The sequence below is a fragment of the Ursus americanus genome, chromosome 10, assembly GCF_024610735.1.
Source record: "Ursus americanus isolate L20-20 chromosome 10, mUrsAme1.1.p, whole genome shotgun sequence".
Classification (NCBI taxonomy): Eukaryota; Metazoa; Chordata; class Mammalia; order Carnivora; family Ursidae; genus Ursus; species Ursus americanus.
In genome coordinates, this window is record NC_142136.1 from 3,718,901 (window position 1) to 3,745,625 (window position 26,725).

General features: G+C 41.2%; 1 protein-coding gene across 2 annotated transcripts in view; it reads right to left on the reverse strand.

Moving 5' to 3' along the window:
* The window catches only part of MYO16 (myosin XVI), a 580,200-nt gene that overhangs the window by 113,159 nt on the left and 440,316 nt on the right, over positions 1–26,725 (reverse strand). For both annotated transcript variants that reach the window (XM_045772942.2, XM_087864977.1), the window contains exons 25-27: positions 22,320–22,495; positions 19,756–19,836; positions 19,278–19,483 (exon numbers count right to left, since the gene is read on the reverse strand). In XM_045772942.2, the coding sequence (XP_045628898.2) occupies positions 19,278–19,483; positions 19,756–19,836; positions 22,320–22,495 (463 nt within the window). The remainder of the gene's footprint in view (positions 1–19,277; positions 19,484–19,755; positions 19,837–22,319; positions 22,496–26,725) is intronic.

Below are 26,725 nucleotides of genomic sequence, written 5' to 3' on the forward strand. Positions count from 1 at the left end.
GCCGAGGTAGCTTCAGCTCACAGAGAAGATAGTCTGAGAAGAGAGAGCTGCCCCAAGACAAGATTCCTGAGGTCTTCAGAGCCCCACTCAAGTCTCCAGTAGAATACTGTTACCACATGAGTCCCAGAGAAGAACTACCCAAATGAAGTAGAGAATACCATCTGAGGGCAAAGATAAGAAACAAGTAAGGCTGTTCCTATCAGCCAGAGTGAAAAATTCCACAATTTATGGGGCGCTGGATAGAGAAGTCAATTATTTTGCATAATTAGTATGACATAAGGAGCCCTAGACTACATACTGGTCTGGTTCTACCTAGCAAAACATGAGAGAAAAACCTCAAAACAACAAACTGTTTCCAAGTGTTTTAATTGTTTTCTAGACCAAACTCAAAAATATTTATAGAAATACAAAAATATGTATTTACTGGAAAAGGTAAAATTCATAATGTCTGGTATTGAATCCAAAATTACCAGGCATGCAAAGGGGCAGAACCATCTGACCTATAACAAAAAGAAAAATTAATCAATCAACATTGACCCAGAAATGGCAGATAGTGGAATTAGTAGACAAATAGATACTAAAAGAAAGATAAAATGCTAAAGACATGAAGGATTTTTGAAAAATCCAAACTGAATTAGAGATGGAAACTACAATATCTGAAGCAAAAGATGCATTGGGTTAAATTAAGTGTGGATTAAACATCACAGAAGAAAAGATTAGTGAACCTGAAGATAGAAATAGAAACTATCCAAAATGAAACAGAAACAAGGCTAAAAACTGAGGGGCATCCATAATTTGCACTAATCAGTGATGAGAGTCTGTGGAACAACCTCACATATCTAATACACATGGAACCGTAGTGTCTAAATTAGAGGAGATAAAAGGGTAGATAGAAAAAATACTTGGTAAAATGATGGACAAAAATTTTCCAGATTTTATGAAAACTGTAAACACATAGATCCAATAAACCCATAGATCAAAGTAGCCTGATGAGCCCGAAGCACAAGCAACAAGAAAAAACCACACCAACGTGCTTCATACTCAAGTTACTCAAAAGCAGTAAAAAAGGGAAAACTGTAAAAGCACACAGGAAGAAAAAAGACAAATCTTGCACAGAAGAGCGAAGAATGACAGCCAATTTCTTCTTGGAAAGAGTACAACCCAGAGAAGTAGTACCTTTAAAATACTAGCACAAAAAATATGTCAACCTACGATACTTTACCTCATATAAATATCTTTCAGAAATGAAGGCAGGGGGGCACCTGGGTGGCGCAGCGGTTAAGCGTCTGCCTTCGGCTCAGGGCGTGATCCCAGCGTTCTGGGATCGAGCCCCACATCAGGCTCCTCTGCTATGAGCCTGCTTCTTCCTCTCCCACTCCCCCTGCTTATGTTCCCTCTCTCGCTGGCTGTCTCTCTCTGTCAAATAAACAAATAAAATCTTTAAAAAAAAAAAAAAAGAAATGAAGGCGAGAACACACAACACCAGGAATCAACGGTATTGTAAACCACGGACTATACATGATGATGAAGTGTCAATGCAGGTTCACTGAGTGTCACAATAAAGGTGTAAATAAATTATCTTCACACTCATAAAAAGAATCCAGAGAAAGTTAACAAAACTCTGCTGGGGGGGGGGGGCGTTGGTATGGGAGCAGGGTGTGGGGGGATCTCTCTTTATCTTCGGATCAGTTATGCTGTGAACTTAAAAATACTCTAAAATATGATGTCTAAAAAATAAAAAAAAAAACTGAACTGAAGAAAAAGGAAGGTGAAGCTAGGATATGATCCATACACACAGAGCTTGGAGGTGAGCCATGCTGCCTAGCTCTCCCCTTTCCTGTCCTCTAGCCTGAAGTTTGGGCTTTATTTATCCCTCTTCTCTGTGCTCTCCCGGGAGTGTGTCTGCATCTGGGGCTGTAGGCTACCAAGGAAGAGAGATCAAGAGGGGTTCACCCCACCCTCTTGGGACCACTAATCTTCTGACTGGGGAGGAAGGCTCCCCTTCCTTACTCAGAGGAGTAGGTGATTGTGGGCCTCTGCCACAGGACTGCTCAGGATGGGGCATGAGACAAGGGAGGAAATAAAGATCAGTTCCACACGCTTGGAGCTTTATGAGCTTCATATCCTGTCCCTTGAGCCCGAAGTAGGGTTTCTTCTGGAGCTGTTTCTGTTTGCACCAGTACTGACTTCTGGGTTTAGAGATGCCTGGATTCCAGGCCAGGGGATCCTGGGGAAAAATAGTGAACTCACAATCAGCTCAAAGGTGCTGTTTAAACAAACAAAGGTGCATGTGCCCCTTCTCTTCACTACGTCTGTATCTTTGGGGTAAACACCCAGTAGTGCAATGGCTGGGTCATAGGGTAGCTCATTTTTTTACTTTTTAAGGGACCTCCACACTGTTTTCCAAAGTGGCTGTACCAACTTGCATTCCCACCAACAATGTAGGACGGATCCCCTTTCTCCACATCCTTTCCAACATTTGTTGTTTCCCGCCTTGTCTATTTTTGCCATTCTAACTGGCGTAAGGTGGTATCTCAATGTGGTTTTGATTTGAATTTCCCTGATGGCTAATGATTTTGAACACTTTTTCATGTGTCTGTTAGCCATTTGTATGTCTTCATTGGAAAAGTGTCTGTTCATATCTTCTGCCCATTTTTTGATTTGTTTATTTGTTTCTTGTGTTTTGAGTTTGAGAAGTTCTTTGTAGATCTTGGATACCAGTCTTTTATCTGTAGTGTCATTTGCAAATATCTTCTCCCATTCCATGGGCAGCATTGTCCACAATAGTTAAATTGTGGAAGGTGCCAAGATGCCCTTCAACAGATGACTGAATTAAGAAGTTGTGGTCCATATATACAATGGAATATTACTCAGCCATCAGAAAGAACACTTTCTCAACATTTGCTGCAACATGGATGGGACTGGAGGAGATAATGCTAAGCGAAACAAGTCAAGCAGAGAAAGACAATTTTCATATGGTTTCACTCATTTATGGAACAGAAAAAGTAGGAAGATCGGTAGGAGAAGAAAAGGAAGAAGAAAGGGAAGAAGGGGGGGTAAACAGAAGGGGGAATGAACCATGAGAGACTATGGACTCTGGGAAACAAACCGAGGCCTTCAGAGTGGAGGGGGATGGAGGAATGGGATAGGCTGGTGATGGGCAGTAAGGAGGGAACATATTGCATGGTGCACTGGGTGCTGTACACAAGTAATGAATCATGGAACTTTACATCAAAAACCAGGGATGTACTGTATGGTGACTAACATAGTATAATAAAAAATTATTATTAAAATAAACAAACAAACAAAGGCGACTTTATATTAATGCCTATATTAGAAAAGAAATAAAGGCTTCCTGGAGCACCTGCATGGCTTAGTCGTTAAGTGTCTGCCTTGGGCTCAGGGCATGATCTCAGGGTCCTGGGATCGAGCCCTGCATTGGACTCCCTGCTCATTGGGGAGCCTGCTTCTCCTTCTCCCTCTGCCATTCTCCCTGCTTGTGCTCTCTTGCTCCCTCTGTCAAATAAATAAATAAAAAATCTTAAAAAAAAGAAGGAAGAAATAAAGGCTTCCTATTGTTAATCTAAATTTCCACCTTATGACTGGAAAAAGAAGAACGAAGTAAATCTAAAGCAAGCAGAAGGGAAGACATAATAAAAATAAGAATGGAAATTAATGAAATTACTTGAACATAAAACAATAGAGATAATCAAAATCAAAACCTGACTCTTTGAATAAATAAACAAAATTGATAAAACTCTAACAAAATTGATAAAATCCTAGACTGGTAAAGAAAAAAAAAGAAAATGGAAGACACAATTATCAGTATCAGAAGCAAAGAAAGGATGTTGTCACTGACCCTGTAGACATTAAAAGTATAGTAACGGAACGATATAAACAACCCCATATAGATAAATGTGTCAATTTGGATGAAACAGAGCAATTTTCAAAACCACAAATGACTAAAATCTAACCAAGATAAAATAGGTAACATGAATATTCTTAGAACCATTAAAAACTCGGATTTATACTTAAAATCCCTCCAAATAAGAAATCTCCACACCCAAATGGTGTCACTAAGCAAATTCTACCAAATATTGAAAGAAAAATTAACACCAATTCTACGCAATCTTTTACACAGCATAGAGGATAGGCTATGGTCTTGGGGGAAATGTTTGCCAATTAAATATTTAATTCATAGTATCTCCAGAATCTACAAAGAACTCTAAAAAATAATAAACCCAATGAAAAGCTAAGCAAGATATGTGAACAGGAAATTCACCAAAGAAAGCATACGGATAAATCCATGGAAAGACGCTCAATGTCATTAGTCATGAGAAAAAAGCAAAGTAAAATCACAATGGGATACTAGCACCCGTCCATTAGAATGCCAAAAACAAGATGACTGATCAAACCAAGTGCTGAAGACGATGTGAATAACTGAGCTCTCATACCCTACTGGTGCCCATACCAGAATGGTATGCCCACTTTGGAAAGCCAGTTTGGCCGTTTTTTTAAAAAGTTAAATGTATACTAGCCATATGTCTCAGCCATTCCACTCCTCTATTTTTACCCTTAACTCCACCCTCAAAATGAAACCATGTCCATATGAAGACTTGCACATGAATGGTCATAGTGGCTCTACTTGTAATCACCAAATGCCGGGGACAACTAATGATCTGTTAACATATGAGTAAAATACAACAGGAATATGACTCGGTGAACTCCTGACACACACTACACGTCTGAATGTCAACATTACTGTGCTGAGTGACAAAAAGCCAGACAAAAAAAGTACCACTTGATGATTTCATTTGTATGGTATTTCAGAAAATGAAACTGATTCATCAGGAACAAAAGCATACCAATGCTTGTTTGGGGATGGAGAAGCAGGGGTGGCTGAGAAGGTGGGAATACCGAGGTGCACGGGGAATCTTTAGCGGGATGACAGGTATGTTCACCATCATGATCTGTGGAATGATTTCTAGGATGTACGTTTCTATCAAAACTTGTCATTTTTTAAAACTAAAAAAACAGATGCAGTTTATTGCATGTCAATTCTATTTTATTAAAACTGTTAACAATTTTAGAAATAAATTAAATTAACATTCATAAAAAGAATTCAGAGAAACTTAACAAAAAAATCTGTTCTGGATGCCTACAATAGAAATCAACGTCCTCGCTCCTTCTGATGTTCAGTTTGCATGTTAAGTAAACACAGAGGAGTGTTTGCACCAGTACTGAGAACAGCAAGGAAAATGCACTCACAGGAAGTGACTAGTCTGAGATGTTGATGAAAAGCACATGTAGCTCATAGAACTGCTGGGAGATAAGAGCACAGAACACATGTTCTGATGGTGTCTGGTCAACAGCAAAACTATCAAATATTAGTCACTGGTAGTTGGTGTTGCATATTCAAAGAGTCTAAGTGTACTTAATGGATAAGGATATTCTCCATAAGATACACTGAAGGGTAGAAAACACATGTTATTATTTCATGTGGGTAGCTTTTTCAGTGTAATTTGGTCATGATACAGTTTAGTCAGCTGCTGAGAGTCTCAGTGACCTATATTCACATCCTAAATGGCCACATTTCTGAATATGCCTGAAGTTGTGTTGAAATTATATGGAAATATACATCTGTATAAGAAAATAGGTATCTCCATATTTTTTTTTTTTTTAGGCTTAAGTAGATACCCCTTATCTTGGAATGACAGGACACAGGTTAAAATGTACGCTGAATTAAATAATTTGATTTTTAAATATTTTTTAATAATTTGAGTGGAGATCACCAAATTTAGAGACTATCATATGATATAAAGATGTTCCATTCTTTTACCCAATATTCTTACTCAATATTTAGCAATCACTAATGTAAAACAAACAGAAAATGGAGGCCTATCTTAGACAAATAATGGATTTGAACACCCTAGACTACAAGAATTGCAAAGGCCCTCAATTAGCTAGTGCAGCTAAGAATCCCTTACATGTAGGAGATGATCTGGAACTATCTGGAAGGAAAGGGTGTCAGAGCACAGAGAGAAGGAAAGGGGAGGGAAGGGAGAGGGCGGCGTTTAAAACTGTGATCCCAGCAAAGTCATGGTGTCCTTCAGAGGTCATCATTTTGGTCGATTTTCAATATTTGTTGCTTATCTGAAATTTTAATTTAACTGGGTATCCTGAATCTTACCTGGTAACTTTCCCTGCTGCCCAGACCCCATCCCATCTATCCATAATTATTTTTTTTTTAAACTTAGTGAGTCTACCTAGCCAGCATGGTTGAGAGGTACTGATTTAAAGAATCTGATCCAAAGAATCTTGGGGTGTGTGCTTGTGCATGTGTGTGTGTGTGCACGTGTGCACACATGCACTGAGTGTTTAATAACAGGTTTTACAAATATTAACAGAGGTGCAAGGAGTATGAGCACTCCCTGGAAAATTCCCAGTGATAGCCTGAATATTTTGTTAATTAATTATTTCAAGAATAGCAACACTATTATCAGTCACCAATCTTGTAACAGGCCCTGCGTTAGGTGCTGGGGACACAATCTAAAATAAGAGACCGGTCTGTATCACTAAGGTTGTATCTAGATAAGACTGTAAGATGATATTATGGTAAAATCGGAAGAGAAAACTTCCTTTATTCCAAATCTTTCTATTCCAACAACAAAGAGCTAGAATGGGAAAAATACCTTTCACACCCCATTTCTAAGGTACATTACAGCACGGCATGTTGGAATTAACCGTTCTCAGTGGCCTTGCATCAAGAGAGTATTCACTGAGAGGATCCAGCCTATTCTGTGAGGCTAGGGTGCCCGTGATGCAGGAAACCGGACTGGAACACAGACCTTCAATCAACCATCATATAAGGGCACTGGATTGGGCCTGGGGACAATGCTCCATTTGCAGTAACCGTCAAAGCATAATAAAGAATTAGATGTCAATATATAAAGTGTCTAATTAAGCAGTGCTGAACTGTTTAATTCTGGTGTGGCAGGATGATTATGGCATTGATGTTGGTCTTGACAATGGGGTGCACTGGGCATGGAAAACGGATTATCCTCTATCTACCCTTGCTCCAGATACATCTTTCACTGGGACGGGACTAGTAGATTTAATACCCCATGGTAGTAATGGTACCTTTTAAAAAGGTTTTTCCTGGGCGCCTGGGTGGCTCAGTCGGTTAAGCATCTGACTCTTGGTTTCAGCTCAGGTCATGTTCTCAGGGTCATCAGACTGAGCCTTACACTGGGTTCCATGCCGGGTGTGGAGTCTGCTTAAGATTCCCTCTCTCTTTCTTCCTCTCTCTCCCTGTGCCCCTCCCCCATTGCTCATGCATGTTCTCTCTCTAAAAAAAAAATTAAAAGTTTTTTTCCTGATAATTCTATAAAAGTCAGCCTTGAAATGATGCATGGATCTCTAATGCAAAATGTATAGATACAACTTTCTTGTTTTCCCGTCTTGTTAAATAATTACTGCTTTACTAAGTCTAATGTATAAATGATGCCTTCCATTTCTTAGCTTTGTAGAGACCTATAAGCAGTGTCTTCAAAAAAGGGAGGGCGTGAATATGATGAATGCCCCATTTGGTATTCTACTCCGTGAATGGTACTTTAATTTTTCATGTCATGATGATCAGAACTAGAAAAAAGTCACATTGCCCCTATCTCTAACCATCTGTCAGTTGAGATAAATCAAATTATTCCTAAAAAAGCCTTTTCCTCTGGAGTCCCCTCACTATGTGCATTGATCATTTCCAGGTCATTCTGTAGGATTCATTTTTCTGCAGATTTCATTGTTTTGAATATAAGTTCCTTCCTAATATCAGTTATCCCATTTCTCCAGCTGTGGAGAAAGTAGCTGAGGCCCTATACAGAAATATGTTGGGATTTTTTTGTCATAAATGGAGAGATTTATAAGAATATTGGAGTTTAAAAATATGTTACCATCACCATATTTTTATTTTTTTATTTTTTATAATAATATTTTTTATTATATTATGTTAGTCGCCATACACTACATCCCTGGTTTTTGATGTAAAGTTCCATGATTCATTAGTTGCGTATAACACCCAGTGCACCATGCAATACGTGCCCTCCTTACTACCCATCACCAGCCTATCCCATTCCCCCACCCCCCACGCCTCTGAAGCCCTCAGTTTGTTTCTCAGAGTCCATAGTCTCTCATGCTTCATTCCCCCTTCTGATTATCCCCCCCTTTCTTTATCCCTTTCTTCTCCTACCGATCTTCCTACTTATGTTCCATAGATGAGTGAAACCATATGATAATTGTCTTTCTCTGCTTGACTTATTTCACTTAGCATTATCTCCTCCTGTGCCGTCCATGTTGCAGCAAATGTTGAGAAATCGTTCTTTTTGACAGCTGAGTACTTTTTAAAAACTATGATTTTTTTAAAACTATGGGTTTCCTAACAATAAGACAAATTGCTTTTATTCTGAAGTTGAATACATTCTGCTAAATGTAGACATTGTTACTTCATATAATATAAATATTTACTTATTAAACTATCACAAAAGTAAGTTTTCAAGCTTTGTAACAGGTCTTAAGGCAATATAGTTATAGTAGAGGGTTCAAGTGAGCATATTGTAGAAAGACCACAAAGTGGGTCAGCTCTAACTGTAAGTTACTTAGTTAAAAATAGCGTCTCCTCTAAACATAGATCATCAGTAGAGTCTACTGTGATTTGGTGTTTTTATTCCTAAATGCATTTCTACTGCATAAATAGGTCCTCCATCACTGCGGTATCACAGAAACTGCCTGTAGTTAACAAAGCATTTCAAAGAACAGAGAAGAAAAAAACATAAAATGAAGCTATTTCTTAAACCAATATGGCACTATTGTAGAGTTATCATATGACTTGAAATTTCAGAGAATGACTCACGGTATTTTGGGGGGACTGAGAATATTATTAAATTGTGGCAAAGGCAAACCTGGGGTTATTGTCTCATGCTAAAGTCTAAAGGGCTGTCCTCAAATGGAAATACCTTGGCATAATTAAAGCAAACATTTTAAGCTGGTTAGATACTGACAACTCTTTCGGCCCACTAATGAATCTTATATAGGATATCAATGAATACTACATCTGGGACACCAAATGTAGAGCTCAACTGTAAAACTATACAGAAAATAAAACATTACTAATTCATGTCTTAGTTCATTCAACAAATACTGGCTGGCCACCTCTTACGTGCACACAGCAGAAGGATTTCCTTAAGAGAGCTTGGATCCACTGGGGATGGCAGAGATTAAAGTTCCTGGCAATGCGCCAAGACTCAGGAGAAGTTGGGTGTGGGGTAGACAGGGTGGCCAATGTCTTGGTTTACCAGGGACAGTCCCAGTTTATGCCTGCATTCCTGTCAAAATTATTAAGAGTTCCCCATTTCACTATAAAACATGTCCTGGTTTGGTCAATATAGTATAGAGTCAACGTTGTCACTGGCAACAAAAAATATAAGACTCTAGAATAATTCTACCTGTGGTATTCTGCTCTCTCTAGAGAGAAATCTACTAGGGATGGATTTCTACATTTAGTGTGTATGATGAAGTTAGTGTCTGAATAACCTCATGTCCACTATTTACTCCTTGGACTCTCGACGTGGAGGTGATCAGGGGTGTGACACTGAGTCAACACAACACTCAAGGTTGAATTAGTCACATTCAGAAGGACGACTATGATGGGCTGAATGTTTGTTGCCCCATCCCCCTGAATTCATATTCTGAAGCCCTAATACCCAGTATTTGGTGACTGTATTGGTCAATAGGGTCTTCCTTTAGAGGTAATTCAGGTTACATGAGGTCATAAGGATGGTGTCCTAATTCAATACGATTTGTGTCCTTATCACCGGACAGCATTCTTCCTCTGTCTCTCTGTCTGCTTCTCAGTCTCCAATCCTCACTCTCTCATTCTCTTGATGTTCACGTTTCCTGGAAAGGCAATGGGAGCTCATGGCAAGAAGGCAGCTGTCTGCAATCTAAGGGAAGAGCCCTCACTAGACACCAACCCCATTGGCATCTTGATCTTGGACTTCTAGTCTCCAAAACAGGGAGAAAATAAGTATCTGTTGTTTAAGCCACGAGTCTGCGGTGTTTTGTGCCCAACACAGTGACTGATCGCTCCCACTGTCATGCTGGAGCATCCCCAGATTCAGAAATAGAAATTTAACTTATGCATATGGAATTCTGGACATTTAACTCAGCAAGGCAAGATAATCAGATTTGGGATTTCAATTCCTTTGGAACTGAATATCTCTGGACCTTCATTTATAAGACGTATTAATCTTTGAACTTTCATTTCTCACTGGGAACTTAATAATGGAAGAAAATGTATAGTCAAATTTGGGGAACATCTAGGCTACTGGGATTTTATTATCTGAGTTGCTCTTTTGTTTTATTTTAATATTTTCATTTAATTCTGGTTGCAGAATCTCTGATAGACTCAGTTGGATACTGTGTCTAGACAGGGTTTGCAATTGGAAATAAAATGCACTTATAGCCATGAATACAGAGTGGCCTCAAAATCAATTAAAGTAATGCACTTTTGGCCCATTTCAGAGTCTTTGGGTGCAAAATCCATATTGCTTGTCCGTGGTCCCAGAAGGTACACAAAAAAGTAGTGGGGTGCTCATGAAGGACGGGGTGTCCCCTCAGGAGACCAGCCACACCCCAAGGTCGTTGACAGGCTTCGTGGAGGAGTCCAACGTCCACTGTCCCAGAACACAAAACACCACAGGGATTCACCAAGGAAGATTCCTCTTCCTCTCGGCTGTTTCCTTAGAGATGAAGGTGGGATGGCACTCTGGCCTCTCTACCCACACCCTGTCATTAGGCAGGGTGCAGTAGCAGACTCATCTGATTGGCAATTTTGGTGAGAAAGAAACAGAACATTCTCAGCTGCTCGTGAACAACCCTGCTCGCGAACAACCCTGCTCGCTGTTCACTGTTGGTACAGCCTCCCTCATGGGGAAGTCTAGCTGGGTCCACACTGTCTGAAACTGAGGCTCACGCTGCCCAGTCTCAGGGTTGACTCTATTAGTAGGCGCTTTTGGCTCTTACGCCAAGCAATGTCTTTGAAAGGTGACATTTTGATCATTTTGTCTTCTCACTTTGGTCAAAGATTGAATAAGGAAAAAGATGCGATCGATTAGGTCCCTTCAAAGATCCCAGTGACAACCCGAGGTTCTTTGTAGACTCCTGAATTATTGAGATCATTCAGATATAATCAATGAAAACTATCGCATACTAATGGTCACATTAAAAACCACTGTTGTTCTATAAACAGAATTAAATAGTTTGTACGTAATGAAAAAGTAACTTATGGGTAAGTATTTAAAACTGGTTTGGCCCTGAAAGCAAGATCATTTTGTGATTCCGTTTTGCCAGACATAACTTATAATTAAAAACATGAAGATATATCAGTGGAGGCAAGTGGGGAAGCCCAGAGAAATGAGTAATAAATAATGAGATTCAGAATTCTGGGACTGAATTTTTATTAATGTTTTTCTAAAACTGTATTAGAAATACAACAGAATTATTAAAATACTTAATTCCTGTAGCTTCTTGTCTATTTTTCTGGCAATAATCACCCTGATTTCATTGGTTTCATATTGGATGCTTACTCAAGTGGAATTATCTAGTAAATTATTTTAAACTGGTTAGCATGGGGTATTGTTTCCAAGGTATGGTTAGAAAGCTGTAAAACATTTTTGTGTTCACTTTTTTGTTATTTTAAATGAAATCGTGCAGTTCTCTGTCTGCGAGGATCACTTGTTTTACTCGCATGGAGCTCCTTTTCCAGGAGTCACGATTGCTCCGTCCATACTCCATCAGCCAGCTGCCCCCATTGCCGCTGGGTGACCATGCAAGGTCACTGGTGAGGGCGGGGACACTGGTGGCCATGGAACTCAATGAAACTAAGTGGGTTGTTTTTCAGGAAGCAGAGCAAAGGAAATCCAGAGTGAAGGGCCCAGGGCTGAATGTGAGACATCTCCAGGAATTTATTTTCCCCACTGAGGTCCCGGTGCGGTTCTGGGGGTCCTGGGCTTCTGCTCGTGGCTGCTAGTGACAATCCAGCAGGAAGAGGATGTGGGAAGTGCTAGGACGTGGGAAGCGTGAGGATGTGGGAAGCGTGAGGACGTGGGAACAGGGCCAATGTCAGTACAACACCAGCATCGTGGATCGGTTAAAGACACCCTCAGGGATGAGAGGTGTGAGCCAGGACTGAACTCCGTGGGGACCTGAGCTTGCTCAGCTAGCAGACAGGAATGCTACTATAGCACGAGTTCTGGGGGTGGTGCGAGGACGGAATGAATGACACTCGGGCAGAGCTCAGCACAGCACCCAGGCCTCCACCGTGCTGATGAATGCACTCAAAGCACATTTAAATCAAAGCGGGCAACTCGTAACAACCTAATAACTCGTATCTGTATAATGAGAGTGGTTGTCTGAAAAGGTTATTATGAGGAACAGAATAATGAGGGTACAGTGCAGATCTGGAGCGTGACCCACAGTGGGCATCCGTGCACCGGGGGATGACTTCCCATCATGACATCTGATTCAGTAAAATGCTTGATGATAGGAAGAGGCGGCGAGAGCGCAAGGCAGAAATGCACGACGGATGCCGTCCGGAGAGAACATGCAGCAGGTGGGGGCACAACTGGGGAGCCGAGCCGGATCTGAGCGAACATCAGTCACCTTTCCTCCTCTGCCCCTTTCTGCGGACACGTTTCCCCAGCTCCACTGGAGAGGGGGCAATGGGCCTAGATAAAGGGTCAACTGCTCTGGGGCCCAAACTACCTGCCCTCTGTTTCCACGGGTCTGTCCTCTATGCCGGGTGCGGCTGTGCGGGGCCCCACACGGAGCTGAGCTCGGGCAGCAGTGACCTCGAGCCCGCAGCCGACCACCGTGACCGTCTGGCCCTTCATAGCAAAAGTTCACACGTGCCCCGAGTCGACTATGGGGCAAATGATGGTCAAAACCCGCTGAGCACCCCAACAGGTTCCCAATAAAGAGAGACGGAATGAGGCTCAAACAGAAATGGCGTCTAGAACGAACGCCTGACGCTTCTCTCCTATTTCACATCTCACTGAAAAGTCTTCTCCCCCCAGACTTCATTAAGCCAAGCCTGCAGATCAGTTTAAGCAGGAAGAACAGGGTAAGCCTTGGCAAAACCACCCTGAAGAAAACAGATCTTTTGCCAGTTAAAGCTTTTAGGACATTTAATAGCTCCCGAACGTATTAATTCACGTTTCTATTGAAGATGCACTGACAGTATCTGGCAGCACTTCATGTAACAAGGAGAATGTTTAGAACATTCCAGCTCAGACCCACGGCTCTGGCGATGCCGCCTCACCGGGCAGCCGAAACCTGTGCTCGGAGTCCAAGAAACCGAAGCGTGGCTTCTCTCCTCCGTCTCCTGCACCCGCTTTCACACCACCGCTGTGTTCTTTCACACCCTGACCTTTCAGCAACAACTGTGTCATTTAAACAGGCTCAATGATTCAGATTATTTCTAAAGGGAGCTCATCCCGTGACAATCTCGGAGGACAGATCATGCTCCCTCACCACGCCAAGCATCGTGCTAATACCCGGGGTGGGGCGGGGGGGGGGATGCTTCTCCCGGACAAGTCCTTCTGTCTTTTCCAAATAAGGTTGCCTCCCCAAAGGGTCAACCTTGGAGTGATGCTGTCCTACTCTCCCCTGCCAACCGTAAGTAAGTCCCTAGATGAACGGCGGGCATGACCCCCAGAAGCTTGCCACCCAGCATCCAGAGGTAGATTCCAAAAGAGTTCCCCACTGTATCTGGAAGAAGATAAAAAGTGAGAGGCTTGTGCTCTGAGAAAAGCAGAGACTCACCGGAGTGAGAGCTGGCATTGGCTGGCTTCCCACTGAGAAGTGGTGTTCATTACAATGTCATGAGCCCACATGGCCTGAAAGAAAGCTCTGGAGAATGATGGTACCACAACTTATAAGGTAAAAGGCATGGTACCATACCTTGAAGGACTCCTCAAAACAATTTCCCTAGGGGCGCCTGGGTGGCTCAGTCGGTTAAGCGTCTGCCTTCAGCTCAGATCATGATCTCAGGGTCCTGGGATGGAGCCCCGCACTGGGCTCCCTGCTCAGCAGGAGCCTGCTTCTCCCTCTCCCTCTGTTGCTTCTGCTGCTCGTACTCTCTCTCTCTTAAATAAAATCTTAAAAAAAATAGCTAAACAATTTCCCTAGAATTGCCTCATACTATTCTTCCCCCAATTGGAAACAAAACAAAACATGATGGTATTATATTATTCAACACCTTGAACTCACATATACTTACTGGGGAGAGATGAAATAATGGCAATTCTCATGCACAGGCTTGGCTATGGAAGATTTTTCGTATTGTTCCCAATTACTCGCATGTTCTCCCTTCAAGGGGATATGGTAGCTGGTTCTGGCATTAGCTACCGTCCATGGCTTCTTCCAGGGGATAGATCTGGGTTGGTCTGCAACTGTTTGACCAATAAAACACAAGGGCAGTGATGCTGGGCCAGTTTCAGGCCCAGTTTCTAGGAGGACTGCAAGTTTCCCTTCTTGCCCCAGGAACTGGGAGCTGCCAGGGAAGAGTTCCAGACTGTTCCGCTGCAGGAACACCAAGGCACGTGAGCTAAGAAGCCTCCTTATACGTCCAGCCCAGCTAACGCCAGCATCTTCTGCTATATGGCTGTGACCTTCAGAAAGACCCCAAGCAAGAACTGCCCAACTGAGCCCTGCTAACCCACAGAACTAGGAGAAATAATACAGTGCTGTTTTATGCCATGAAGTTTTGGGGTGGTCTGATACACAGCAACAGATGGACTGAGCCAGAAGTGTGTTATGTGTTGTTTAGTATCTCCTAGGAGTAGGACACTTCTCTACCCTATTCATGTTGGCCTTGGCCAAGGGATTGCCTTGAACCAATGGAATATAAGCAAGTGACAAATGCCACAGCTCGGCAGACTTTGTAACGAGCATTCTGGCCATTTCTCCTCTCCCTCCGACACAGAAAGGGCCTGTCCCACATCTCGGCTCTGCCTGGGGCCCGTCATGGAAAAGAGGCCCAGATCGGAGCTGGCCTGAGCTGAGCTGTACTACTTCCAAATCATAGTCAAATGAGTGCAAGAAAGAAACAAAGCTTTGCTGTTGCAAGCCACTGACGTGGGGCTTCATCTTCCGTAGAGTCTACTGCTGAGTGTCGTCATTTACATGTCATTTACGATGCCACCTGAAAAATCTCACACACGGAAGAACCAGGCCAACATTAGGGAGTGACTGAGACAGAAGAGCATCTGAGATCCTTTCTGTTCAGTGTCACTGGGTTGGCTCAAGAAGCACGAAGGGTGACCAGCATTCTGTTGGAGTCCAGGCATGCAGTAACACCTGTCCCTCACCCAAGCAGCCTAGGGCCCCGTGCAGGGCAGCAAATATTTTCTGGAAGGGGTCGGAGAGTAAATGTTTTAGGCTTTTGTATGCCAAGAGACAAGATTGAGGATGTTATACAGGTATGTCTGTAACCATTTAAAATACAACAATTCAAAAATGCAAAAGACGTCTTTAGCTCTCAGGCCATATGAAAGCAGGTGACAGGAAGATCTGGCCCACGGGCTCAAGTCTGCTAACCTCTGGCCCAGTGGTTGAGATTGGCACATAACGGGCTATTTCTAGGGAGCAAATAACAAGTGTCTTACACAAGCCCTTTCTGAAGCCTAGAGAAGAGACACAAAGCAATTTGGGATTCTGTGAAAGATTTTCCAAAGGAAAGAATGCCTGAGTGAATCTTGAATATCAAGTAAATACTACTGAGTACAGGGACATAAAGGTAAAAAGGACGAGAGAGTTGTTGAAACCACAGGATACGTGCACCTAAACTCTATTTCCTTCCGTTAACACAAGAGTATTTTATAACAAGAACAAGCACCAAACACTTCCCAACATAATTCGTCCAGCTTTGCGACCCAGTGACACCACAGAAACACATCCTACAAACACAGGTATCCCAGGCAGCCTCGACTGCCATCACAAAATACCACAGACTGGGCAGCTTAACAACAAGAAGGTTATTTCCTCACAGTTCTGGAGTTGGGGAAGCCCAAGATCAATTGGTTTCTACGGAGGTCTCCTGCCTCACAGCCAGCCACCTTCTCCCTGTGTCCTCATTCAGCACAGAGAGAGAGCACGCTCTCTGATGACTCTTCCCACAAGGACACTAATGCTATCGGATCGGGGCTCCACCCTTATGAGCTCATTCCCCATGGATTACCTCCGATAGGCCCCATCCCGAAGTACAGTCACAGTGGGGGTTAGGGCTTCAACCTATGAGTTTTGGGGGGCATACGATTGAGTTCACAGCAACAGGAAATCCAGTCATGTATCACGACGCTCCCTTCCTTTTTCTCGTGTATCCAACCTTGTGGCGGCTCCTGTCATGGGAGACAGGACCTCACGTCTTCATCATCCCACTGGGGAGCTACTGAGGCTGTTAGACAAACACTCAGCCAGCGTACCTCCACATGTCATCAAAATTGGGTCCTCTAGACTAATGCGATTCTCCTGTTTCAGTTAGGAGGACTCCGAATGATCGACAGTTATTAAAGCCAAAACACCACAAAGCAAATTTGCAATATCATCACATCCACCTACAGATCCCACAGGAATGTCATTATCCCCATTTAGTGTCATGCTGGATTTCAGAAACAATAAACGCCGTTCAAAGAAGTCGGTGCTTCCTTCAAAACGGGACAGCTTTTTCTTCCCTGTCCGATATGCTGGTGGCAGACATATTCCTTTTTGCGTACTAAACAAAGTCATTTGTTTTCAAAGGGTTTTATTCTCTAACAATTAAGACAAGATGATAGGAAGAGAAAATAAATATTTTACATAGGAACAATACATTCTGTTATCTGATTTTGGCAAGGAAAACTTTCTGTTGAATTGCACCTCTAATCTTTGTTTATATAATGATGCTTGATTGCCTGGGGGGGTGTCAAAGTTCTGATGAGCTTTCTAAATAAATATTAAATTATAGCAGCATCACCTTGCTGTACACCTGAAACTTAGGTGACACTGTGTGTCAACTGTACTCAAATACAAAAATTACGTTATTTCCTGATATGACACTACGTGGATTATGTTTTATTCAAGTTCTATAGAAACTGATCATCTCTCTACAGATCAGTGTTTTTTGTGACAATAGCCCAGACTGGCATCCTTCATTTAAGGAAGATGGTGGCAAGATGCCTGGGTGGCTCGGTCAGTTAAGCCTCTGACTCTTGATTTCAGCTCAGGTCTTAATCTCAGGGGGGTGAGTTCAAGCCCCATGTTGGGCTCGACTATGGGCATGGAGCCTACTTAGGAAAAAAAAAAGATGGTGGCAAATTTTCACTGAGATAAATTAATAATTCCATCTCTATTGATATGCCACTGCAAATAAGGATAAGTAGAAATCATATCTCCTTTCAAGTAAGGGGCTGGTGAAAGAAATAAAAAGATTCACCAAAAAGTATCATTTCCCATCCCCACTACTCTTTTAAACAAACCACGGCTATGGGCTCTGTTATGTAGAAATATTGCTTTACGTTGAATGACGATTAATCTGCAAGGCCAGGTGCATTCTGAAAGCACTGATTAAACACTTAAATGCACAGGCATTGTTGCTGAGTAAGACACGGTCCCTGCCTAGAGGTCATGGTAGAGCAAGAGATGCGTATATGTGAAATGCTGGACTTAATTTTAAAAGAAATCATCTCCTATACTGTTTTACTAGAGGCAAGTCCTGGTTGAGCATGTATGTCAAAGGAGACTTGGAAAAAATACTAAAAAACAAAGGTAAAAATCATCTTCTAATCATTGTGTTATGTAATATATACACACATCTGCGCACACAGAGTCACGCTCAGCGTCCTCTGCTGGGGGAACAGGGCAATTCAAATAACTTGTCTTCAGGTAGCAGTTTCCTCACGCTAGTGGCTCAGGTGGAACTTCTGGTCAACCAAGTGTTACATCTCTTTTCTTAAATGAATGGTTTGTCAAATAGATTTTTCCTCCTAGTTGTACCGTTAGTTTTAACCATAAATTCTAGATTTTATTCTTGTAATATTGATAATATTTTATATCAATATTATTTTAAAACTTCACCTTCTTTTATACAGGATTACTAAATACTCTTTTTCTCTCTTTTTTTGTTTACTTCCTTATTATGTTTTAATTGCCTAAGAACAAACATTATCATTATTTTCACCAATGCCTGTGTTGCAATAAAACTTTATTTACAAAAATAGGAGGTGGGCTGGATTTGGCCAATGAGAGTAGTTTCCGTGATCTAAAAAAAAATATTTCATTCATAGACATAAGGGAGAAAATAATCACATATATATATGGTCTTTTATTTATTTTTATTTATTTATTGAGGGGGGAGGAGCCAGAGGGAGAGGGAGAGAGAGAGAATCTTTTTTTTTTTTTTTTTTTAAAGCAGACAGGAGAGGGAGCCAGGGAATCTAAGGCAGGCTCCACACCTAGTGTGGAGCCCAACACGGGACTCGAGCTCACAACCCTGAGATCGTGACCTGAGCTGAAATCTAGAGTCAGATGTTCTACTGACTGAGCCAGTCAGGGCCCCTATGTTCTTTTAAATAAAAAATTTTATGTAAACATTTTATGCAACAATTTTTGAAATCTTTAAATCCAAGGAAATCTACTCACATAAAGTAACATGAAAATGGATTCTAAGGTATCAAAGTTTAGTAACTTTTATAAAAGGCTTGGTCAGTACATTTCATTGTTTCCAAGAGCATTTTGTTTACTCAGAAGAATATACTCAAACCTTGAACACGACAGGTTTGAACTGCGTGGGTCCACTTATATGGATCATTTTATATAAATATAGTACAGCACTGTAAATGTATTTCCTCTCCCTTATGATTTTCATAATAACATTTTCTTTTCTCTGGCTTACTATACTGTAAGAATATAGTATATAATACACATAACATAAAAATATGTGTTAATCCACTGTTTATGTTATGAGTAAGGCTTCTGGTCAACAGTAGGCTATTAGTAGCTAAGCTGTGGAGGAATCAAGTTACATGTGGATTTCCAAGTGTGCGTGAGGGGGTAGGCACCCCAACCTCCCCTGCTGCTCAAAGAGTCAACTCTATAAACAATAAAACCAATGCCTGAAACAAAGAACAAGCCAGAAGATCTTCAGAATGCCACACTAAGCATGCACATAATGGTTCAAGAGCAGAATGTACCTTAACAGGAAATCCAAGAAGGGAAGGCGAACAGGGTATCCATATCGGATGATCTTCACCATGTCCAGGACCCCAATATATTGTAGCTGAGCAGACACATAAAAATTATCAAACGTATCTGGCAGCCTTGAGTTATTGGGCTTGATGCAATGAACAAAGTGCGGAGTGCGCTTCTGAAGTTTTCCGATAATATCCGTTAGAGATTTCTAAGGAGAGAAGCAGAACACAGCTGGTTCTCCAAAGACACTGACTGAAAATATAAGGAGCTTTTCAAAAGAAGTGTTTATCTTTAATCCACAACTCTTTTATTTATTATGAACTCTCTGTGGTGTGTGTGTCTCTGTGTATGTGCGTACACGTGAGTGCTTACTTTTATCTGAAGGTACTCAAGTGGGCAAAAATGGGGAAAAATACACATATCCCTCTACAGTTGATATAATCAAAATCTAAATTTTGGAAAACCAAAAAATCCACTAACCCTCAGTTGCGATGCAATGGTGACTGGACCTCCCCGTTCCAGCCTTTGAAGAAATGTAGAAGTTCCTTTCTTCTTTAATAACTGTAATGAAAATAAGAAGAAAGGAAGGGTGAGCAGATTTATTTATGTAAGTATGTAGACATTTATTTTTAATTGAAATATCACTGACATCAGTTTCAGGTGTACAACATAGTGGTTTTAGTAGTATTTTCCTAAATTCCACGGAGAAGGAAAAAAACCACCCTCCCATCCATGTAAATTCGCTCACAGAATGACACAGATTCAGAGCCGACTGTAACAATCAGCACCAAATGATTTTCAGCGATGGTACTAAAAATTGGGGAAACGGGCAACTACTTGTTAAATAATACCATTAATGCCAACCTGTCAAGTGCACGGAAGTTGCCATCCTGTATCTATTTGGATTTTGAGAATTAGAGCCTGACTGGTTTAGCGGAACAACAAGCCCACGCTGGGGCCTGTCTGGGTCACCATATTGTGCGTGTTTGTCAGGAAGTGGTAGCTTACTGCCAGGCAAACGGATACTCCTCTATGTTACAAAGATTTGATGCTCTAACAATCAATGGTTTATTCCCTTAAGTTCAACCACAATCAATTTCTCCTCATTTTTTTTCATTCCGTTCCTCTTCTTTTTTTTTTTTTAACTACTAAAAGGAGTTAGTAAATTACCTGTCTGAAAAATGGCAACAGTCTGTGTTTTCTTCGATAAGTCATTATATACAGCTCTTAAAAGAAAAAAAAATTCATACGTAGCAAAGATTTAGTGATAATGGAGATAAAAGAAGTCAGTGGAAATGAAGTCAATGGGGAAAGAAAGAAAGGGCAGAAGGTAATTAATTAAATCCCACCAGGGGTTAAAAGGAACCCCAGCCACTAATGTACTATTGCAAAATCACACAGACTTAGACCAACATATCTATTGATCCAAAATCATTTATGTTACAATAAAGAGGTCTCGATAGAAGAAAAAATCTGATGAAACGTTCTTGTCAATACGGTACTGCTGCTATCATGGCAGCCGCTCATTTCCTTCCATTAACATGAACTGTCAAGCTGAAATGATCAATTGTAACTGACAAGGGAATGTAAAACGAAGCGATTGGTCCAAGATCAACCGGTTTTCTAAAAAGCAGAGCCAAGTGTGAATCTCAGTTAAAGAGTGGGTAGAAGGCCATCCTGCCGGTCACAGGTGGACGTGCAGGGATGCGGGCAGTTTGAACGGAAGTGAGGAATGAAACACTTAAGGAATAATCATAATAAATAAATCTCCATCCCTTGAAATTGAACATTCAATTTCCCTTTCTGGGTGGAGGAGCTACTGTGAATTATCTTCCTTTTGCAGTCCTTTAGGGAAAAGACTAATGGCATCTATGCCTGGTAATGTTTAATAATTAAGGTTAAAAATTACAGTTTAGAGGTGTATGGTGATTTCTTGCTCATGATTTCCAGGATGATTGAGAAAGGAAGGGCCAGAAGGTTCAGTGAATCCCTCAGGAGTAGAGATCTTCCTTACAAAGGGTAAGCCTTTGTCTTTTTTTTATGTAAAAAATGCCATTTTGTATGCAGTGAGATTGAATTTCTGTGATCAGACAGTGCAGGAATGACTACATCAAAGGATCCCTAATTGTAGGGTCCACTGGCTAAACACACATACACACACACACACACACACACACACACACCCTCTCTCTCACTCATTCCTAATATGTTATATACATCTTGCCACTCTTCCAAAATAGAGCTGATTTTAATTATGCTTTTATTTTAATTGGTAAGCTAAAATGCATTCCAACAAGCTACAACAACTGAATTTCTAAAATTGATTGTCCTGGACAACTTCCCAAACATATTTCTCATCTCTATAGTTTTGGTAGAGGCAGACAGAGCAAACCAGGCTACGATCAGCCACTGAATCCTTAAAGTTAACACATTTTATACCTATTTCCTATCAGTTTGAGACAACTCACTGAATTTGTAGCTGTTCTTCAAATAGAACCTTTATGTTATTCATATAACCACACTTGTGTAGGCCAAGAAAACATTAAAAACTAGTATGATACAAAAGTAAGCTTAAAATCTACAAACTAGCCAATAAAAAATAGTTCCAGCCCCAGAAAAATACACAATGTCTGTAAGAGAAACTACAATTTATTGTTTAGAGACCTAAAACCTCTGAAGTGATTACTGTCAACAGAATAAGGTAGCTAAGTCGATTCCCTGGAAGGTTACTCTCCCTGAAGTTACTTCCCATTCATCAAAAGGACAGTGACCGAGACAAGGCACAAATAGGACGTTGCAGAGACAACCAATAAAATTACTCATGCCCTATCTGCTGTCGAATTTTCACTCTATCGGACGCTCCTCTACTGTCCCCTCTCTCTTATGGTTATACTTCAGGCAGCGTCCTTTTCGTTAATTTTTTAAATTAAAACATCAATTTGTTTCCATCAGTTTTCAGAATTGCACCTTCAAAAAAAAAAGTAAGTAAATGTACTAAGACACAGACGTAAGAACAACCAAACAAGAATCAGAGAAACTCCTACCTTACTGAGTTCTAGATAATTCCTGTTTTCTCCAATAATTGAAGAAGCTGCCGTTTTCTTACTGAGCAGGGTGGACTTCTGGCCTCTGAACTTAAAAGAAGGATAGGAAGTCACGAGGGATCCTGTCTGTGACAGTTTCGACTGGAACAAATGATGGATCACGACATTTTCACTAGCTAGGAAAGAAATAAAGGGGTATTGTGAGTGGCGTTCAAATCGTTATGTACACAAGCTTTAAACACACTCCTCATTCCAGGGCCGTAGAGCACTAGACGTCCTCAGTGCAAGACTAAGTGAGAGGTCCATCTTTCCCTTTGCCTCCATTCTATTTTCTCCACCATTAATCCACCGCTGGATGAATTCCGACCTTCCCTGTCCTTGGCCAGGAGTCCTAATCCTGCGTCCCCTGTCCTCCGCCCTCAGCACTGGCCCTTGGCTCTCTGAGTAGCACTTGCTACTCTCCTAGCCGCGGGAACTGTATCTCACCTGCTTGGGTCTACGGGCCTTCACTGCCCTTGGCCAAGTCGTGAAGACCTGTGGTTTCTACCAGCAACTTTCCACCCCAGAAACACATGTCCCAGGATCTAACCCGTCTCCGGGTCGTGTGTAAACACCTGCGGGGGACCCTGTCTCATTTGCTTGTACCAGTTGTTAGGGGAAACGGTTCAGCTACAAAGGTAAAAAGCCGATGTATATTACATGTTAGGTTATTCAAATTCTACTAAATTTTGGTTACAAATTAGAAGAGCATAGTGAAAACTGTATATGGAGGTTAGGGCTCTATAAGACGCCTTTGTCACGTTACCTACATTTGTATGCACACGATCCTCACACTTTACTTTCCTTTTCCACAAAATGACCATGACACACCTACTCTGAGGATTATACAGGATTTAAATGTGAAGTCATGTGCACGTCATTTAGGATCATGCGGACCCATCAGCTCGGTAGCACTGTCCAGCAACAAAGCCGTTTTTCTAGCTTTTCCACACCCAGATGATTTTGCTCGCTCAGACTAACATATTTAGTAAAAAGCAAGGACAACCCAGTAGAAATGAGCTCGTCAACGCCCCAGACCTCAGTGTTTCTTAATACCATTCTTCTCTAAAATAAAGCTAGGTTTCTTGGGCACACAGCTGATTTGGAGGCTCAGCAGATTATCCCGGAACATTCTGGAAGGCTGGAATATAAGGAAGTGCTGCATAAGATCACGAGAACCTAGAAAGAATGTAGGAGCTGGTTTGAAGGGGTCCTCACTGGAGGACAACACCTTGAGCAATGTTAGCGTTAAAATAATGATAGTAATAGATCGTGATTCATTAGATAAAATAAGAATCTATGAGCCCATCCTGATAATAATTTAATTAGTTAATTAATGAGAAAGGGGAGTTCTTACATTTGAATGTCACAATTGATAGAAAATCACCATTTGGAACCATCAGAGAAATGGGTGATTCACGCGAGAATCATGCACGTACGCAAGCCAGCAGGTGAAAGTCTGATGTGGAAGAGACCAGTTACTCTCCTCACCTTCCTTACCGACTACTTATCAATGACACAGCAAAAGAGCAGCTTTCCATTATGGAAGCCTGAAGGGTGTCACCTTAACAAGGCTATGTCACCAGTGGTGTTTCGAACAATCAGTGCGTCCCCTGAAGGTGATGGGTGAGGTCCCTCCAGCTCCCCTGCGGGATTCCCGCCGAGAAGGGGCGCGTGGACGCCAACGTGAGCAAACAGCAAATAAACCCAGACTGAGGGACAGCCTTCAACATAACTGGCCTTGAGGTTTTAAAATGTCAGTCATGAAAGAAAAAGATAAGCAGAGAAAATGTCCCAAATTAAAGAAGACTGAAGAGCAATGACAACTAAATGCAATGACTGGCGCTGAATTGGGGGGAAACCATGACAAAAGACATTGCTGGAGTGAGGGGCAAAGGGACAGAACTCGGGTCTCAATGTTCAATGTTCAATACTCTGGCAGTTGGCTGACGTTTTGTAAGCTAATGTCCTTTATCTTAGGATATATACCGAAGTGTTTCAGCACAAAGATGCCTGTGACTTGTTCTCAAATGGTTCAGAAAATAAACGTTCATGTACACACACACACACGTACACATACATGCACACACGTACACACGTGCATGCACATATACACGTGCACACAGAGGGGAGGATGGTGGGGAGTGGAAGACGGGTGGGTGGGAGGGAGAAGATAGAGTAAAAGAAGGGAAATGAGGAAATGAATCTGGAAAAGGGCATATAGGAGTTCTTGGTACTAATTTTGTAACTTTAAACTTGAAATCATTTCAACATAAACGGTTATGTTTATGTTAAGCATCCCCCGGAGGGGATCTGTAAACAGTGCATCGAGTGCCTTCCTGCCAGTATACCAGGATAAGCTAACTTAGGTGCATGGTTTCCGAGCAGGTATGCAGAGGCATTCGGAGACAATAGACTCAAGAGCTGTTAACATCATCGACAGTAAATCTTAAAATTGTCAAAATCCAGTGTATTAAGTGCTCTGGATTTTGACTCTTTTGCCTCTTTCTGAGCCAAGTAGACTTTATTTCACATCCAGGCTCAGATGAGAGCGCTCACTGCATTTCTGCATGAGCTGTGTCTCCAAGCTACCTGCCTCCACTTGGCCAGGTGTCTCACGGACAAAGGGATGTTTGTTCAGATCCCATAACAGACCCTACCACCTTCTTCAACTGGGAGCTTTTTGATAATATGAAGATTCAATCAGATACTATAAACAAAGTACCTAGCAAGGTACTCAGAATTTAAAAAAAAAAAAAGTATTATTGTCTATCAATTACACTTGCTTTTAACAACTATTTACAGCATCAAAACATTTCACAAATTCATAAAATACTATCACAACCATGCATCTTTTTCTTATATGACAGAATGGGTGAGCAACTATGGCCTGTGGGTCAAATCAGGCCCACTGCTTGTTTCTCTAAATAAAGTTTTATTGGAACATAGACATGTCCATTTGTATTGTCTACACCTGCTCTCTCATTATAACAGCAGAGTTGAGAAGTTGCTACAGAGTCCTTATGGCTTGCAAAGCCTAAAGTGTTTATTCTCTGGTCCTTTATAGAAAACACCTGCCACTTCCTGTATAAACATATAAGAATGCACTGTAAATTTTGTCCCCTTGCTCAGATGCCAAAAGTATTTAGAATGAAACAAGACTTACTTGTGTTCTCCTAGAACTTAATAGCAAGTATATACAAAAGAACGACTTTAAAATATAGGGACTCTGTTAAGATAAGGAGACTCTCAGTATCACTAGCCATCACATTCTCTTTCTAAATATCTATTCTATCACCTGAAACACAAAAATAAAGAAAAAGACATTGCACCAACTTTAAAACCATGCTATATATCAGATCTTCAAAAAAGATATGACTCAGATGGCAGTACATTATAAATGGAAGCTCAAATAATTGAACACGAAAAGGAAGATATTTCCAATGATAATCAATATGATCAATTATCTCAGTTCTTTTCTTCTACATGATATTGTTCCAATCCCATGCTCCTCCCACTAGTCTCTGTGTTAAGAGAACTCAATCACCCTAAGTTCTGAGAGACAGGCCGAGTAATTCCCCGTGAAAAAACAATCCATTGCATCTGCACTGCTTGATCTAAGGTAAATACGTTCCTCAAGCCAGCGGTGATACAGATGTCTTATTTCCAGACCGAGGCAACCAACTATCTCATGAAAGGCTATCCTAGGCTTCTTTTCCCAGGAAAAATAAATGATCCAGCTCATGTCGAGCAACTTAAAGCACAAAAGATGATACATTTTAATTCACTGAAAAGGTTGTTAGGAAAATGAGAACCAAGGGCTACAGAATTGCGATCAAGAAATCATAACTAGAGTAGGCAGAAGTGCACATACTGACACGTACAAATGCACCTTATATAAGTGCAATCTATAGTTACCTGTTGTCCAGAAACAGATACAGGTGCATAAAGGGCTAAGATTCACTAAGTAGATGCAGCCTATAAACTGATATATGCTCATATGCACGTGTGCGTGTGCATATAAATTTGTACACTCCCTCTCCTTCGTGGGCATTGATTCTTTATAACGAAAGTACATAAGAATAAAACACCACCCTTAGGTATGTTCCAGACTTCATCTTCAGTAATGAAAGTCACCCTGCTGTGGCCTAAATAATTTTGGAAGCTGTATTAATCTTCATTAGTCTTCACAAAAGAGCTTTTTTTATATTCATACTACTGGAGTGGTAAAGGTATTTTTTATTTCTATCTGCTAAAAGCTTAGTTAAATTATGGTTTCTACTCGACTCCAAATTAAATTGTAGCCAATGTACAGCGTGGCAAGATCCATTCTTTATGATTCCGGGCTTTAGAATGTAAAAGATATT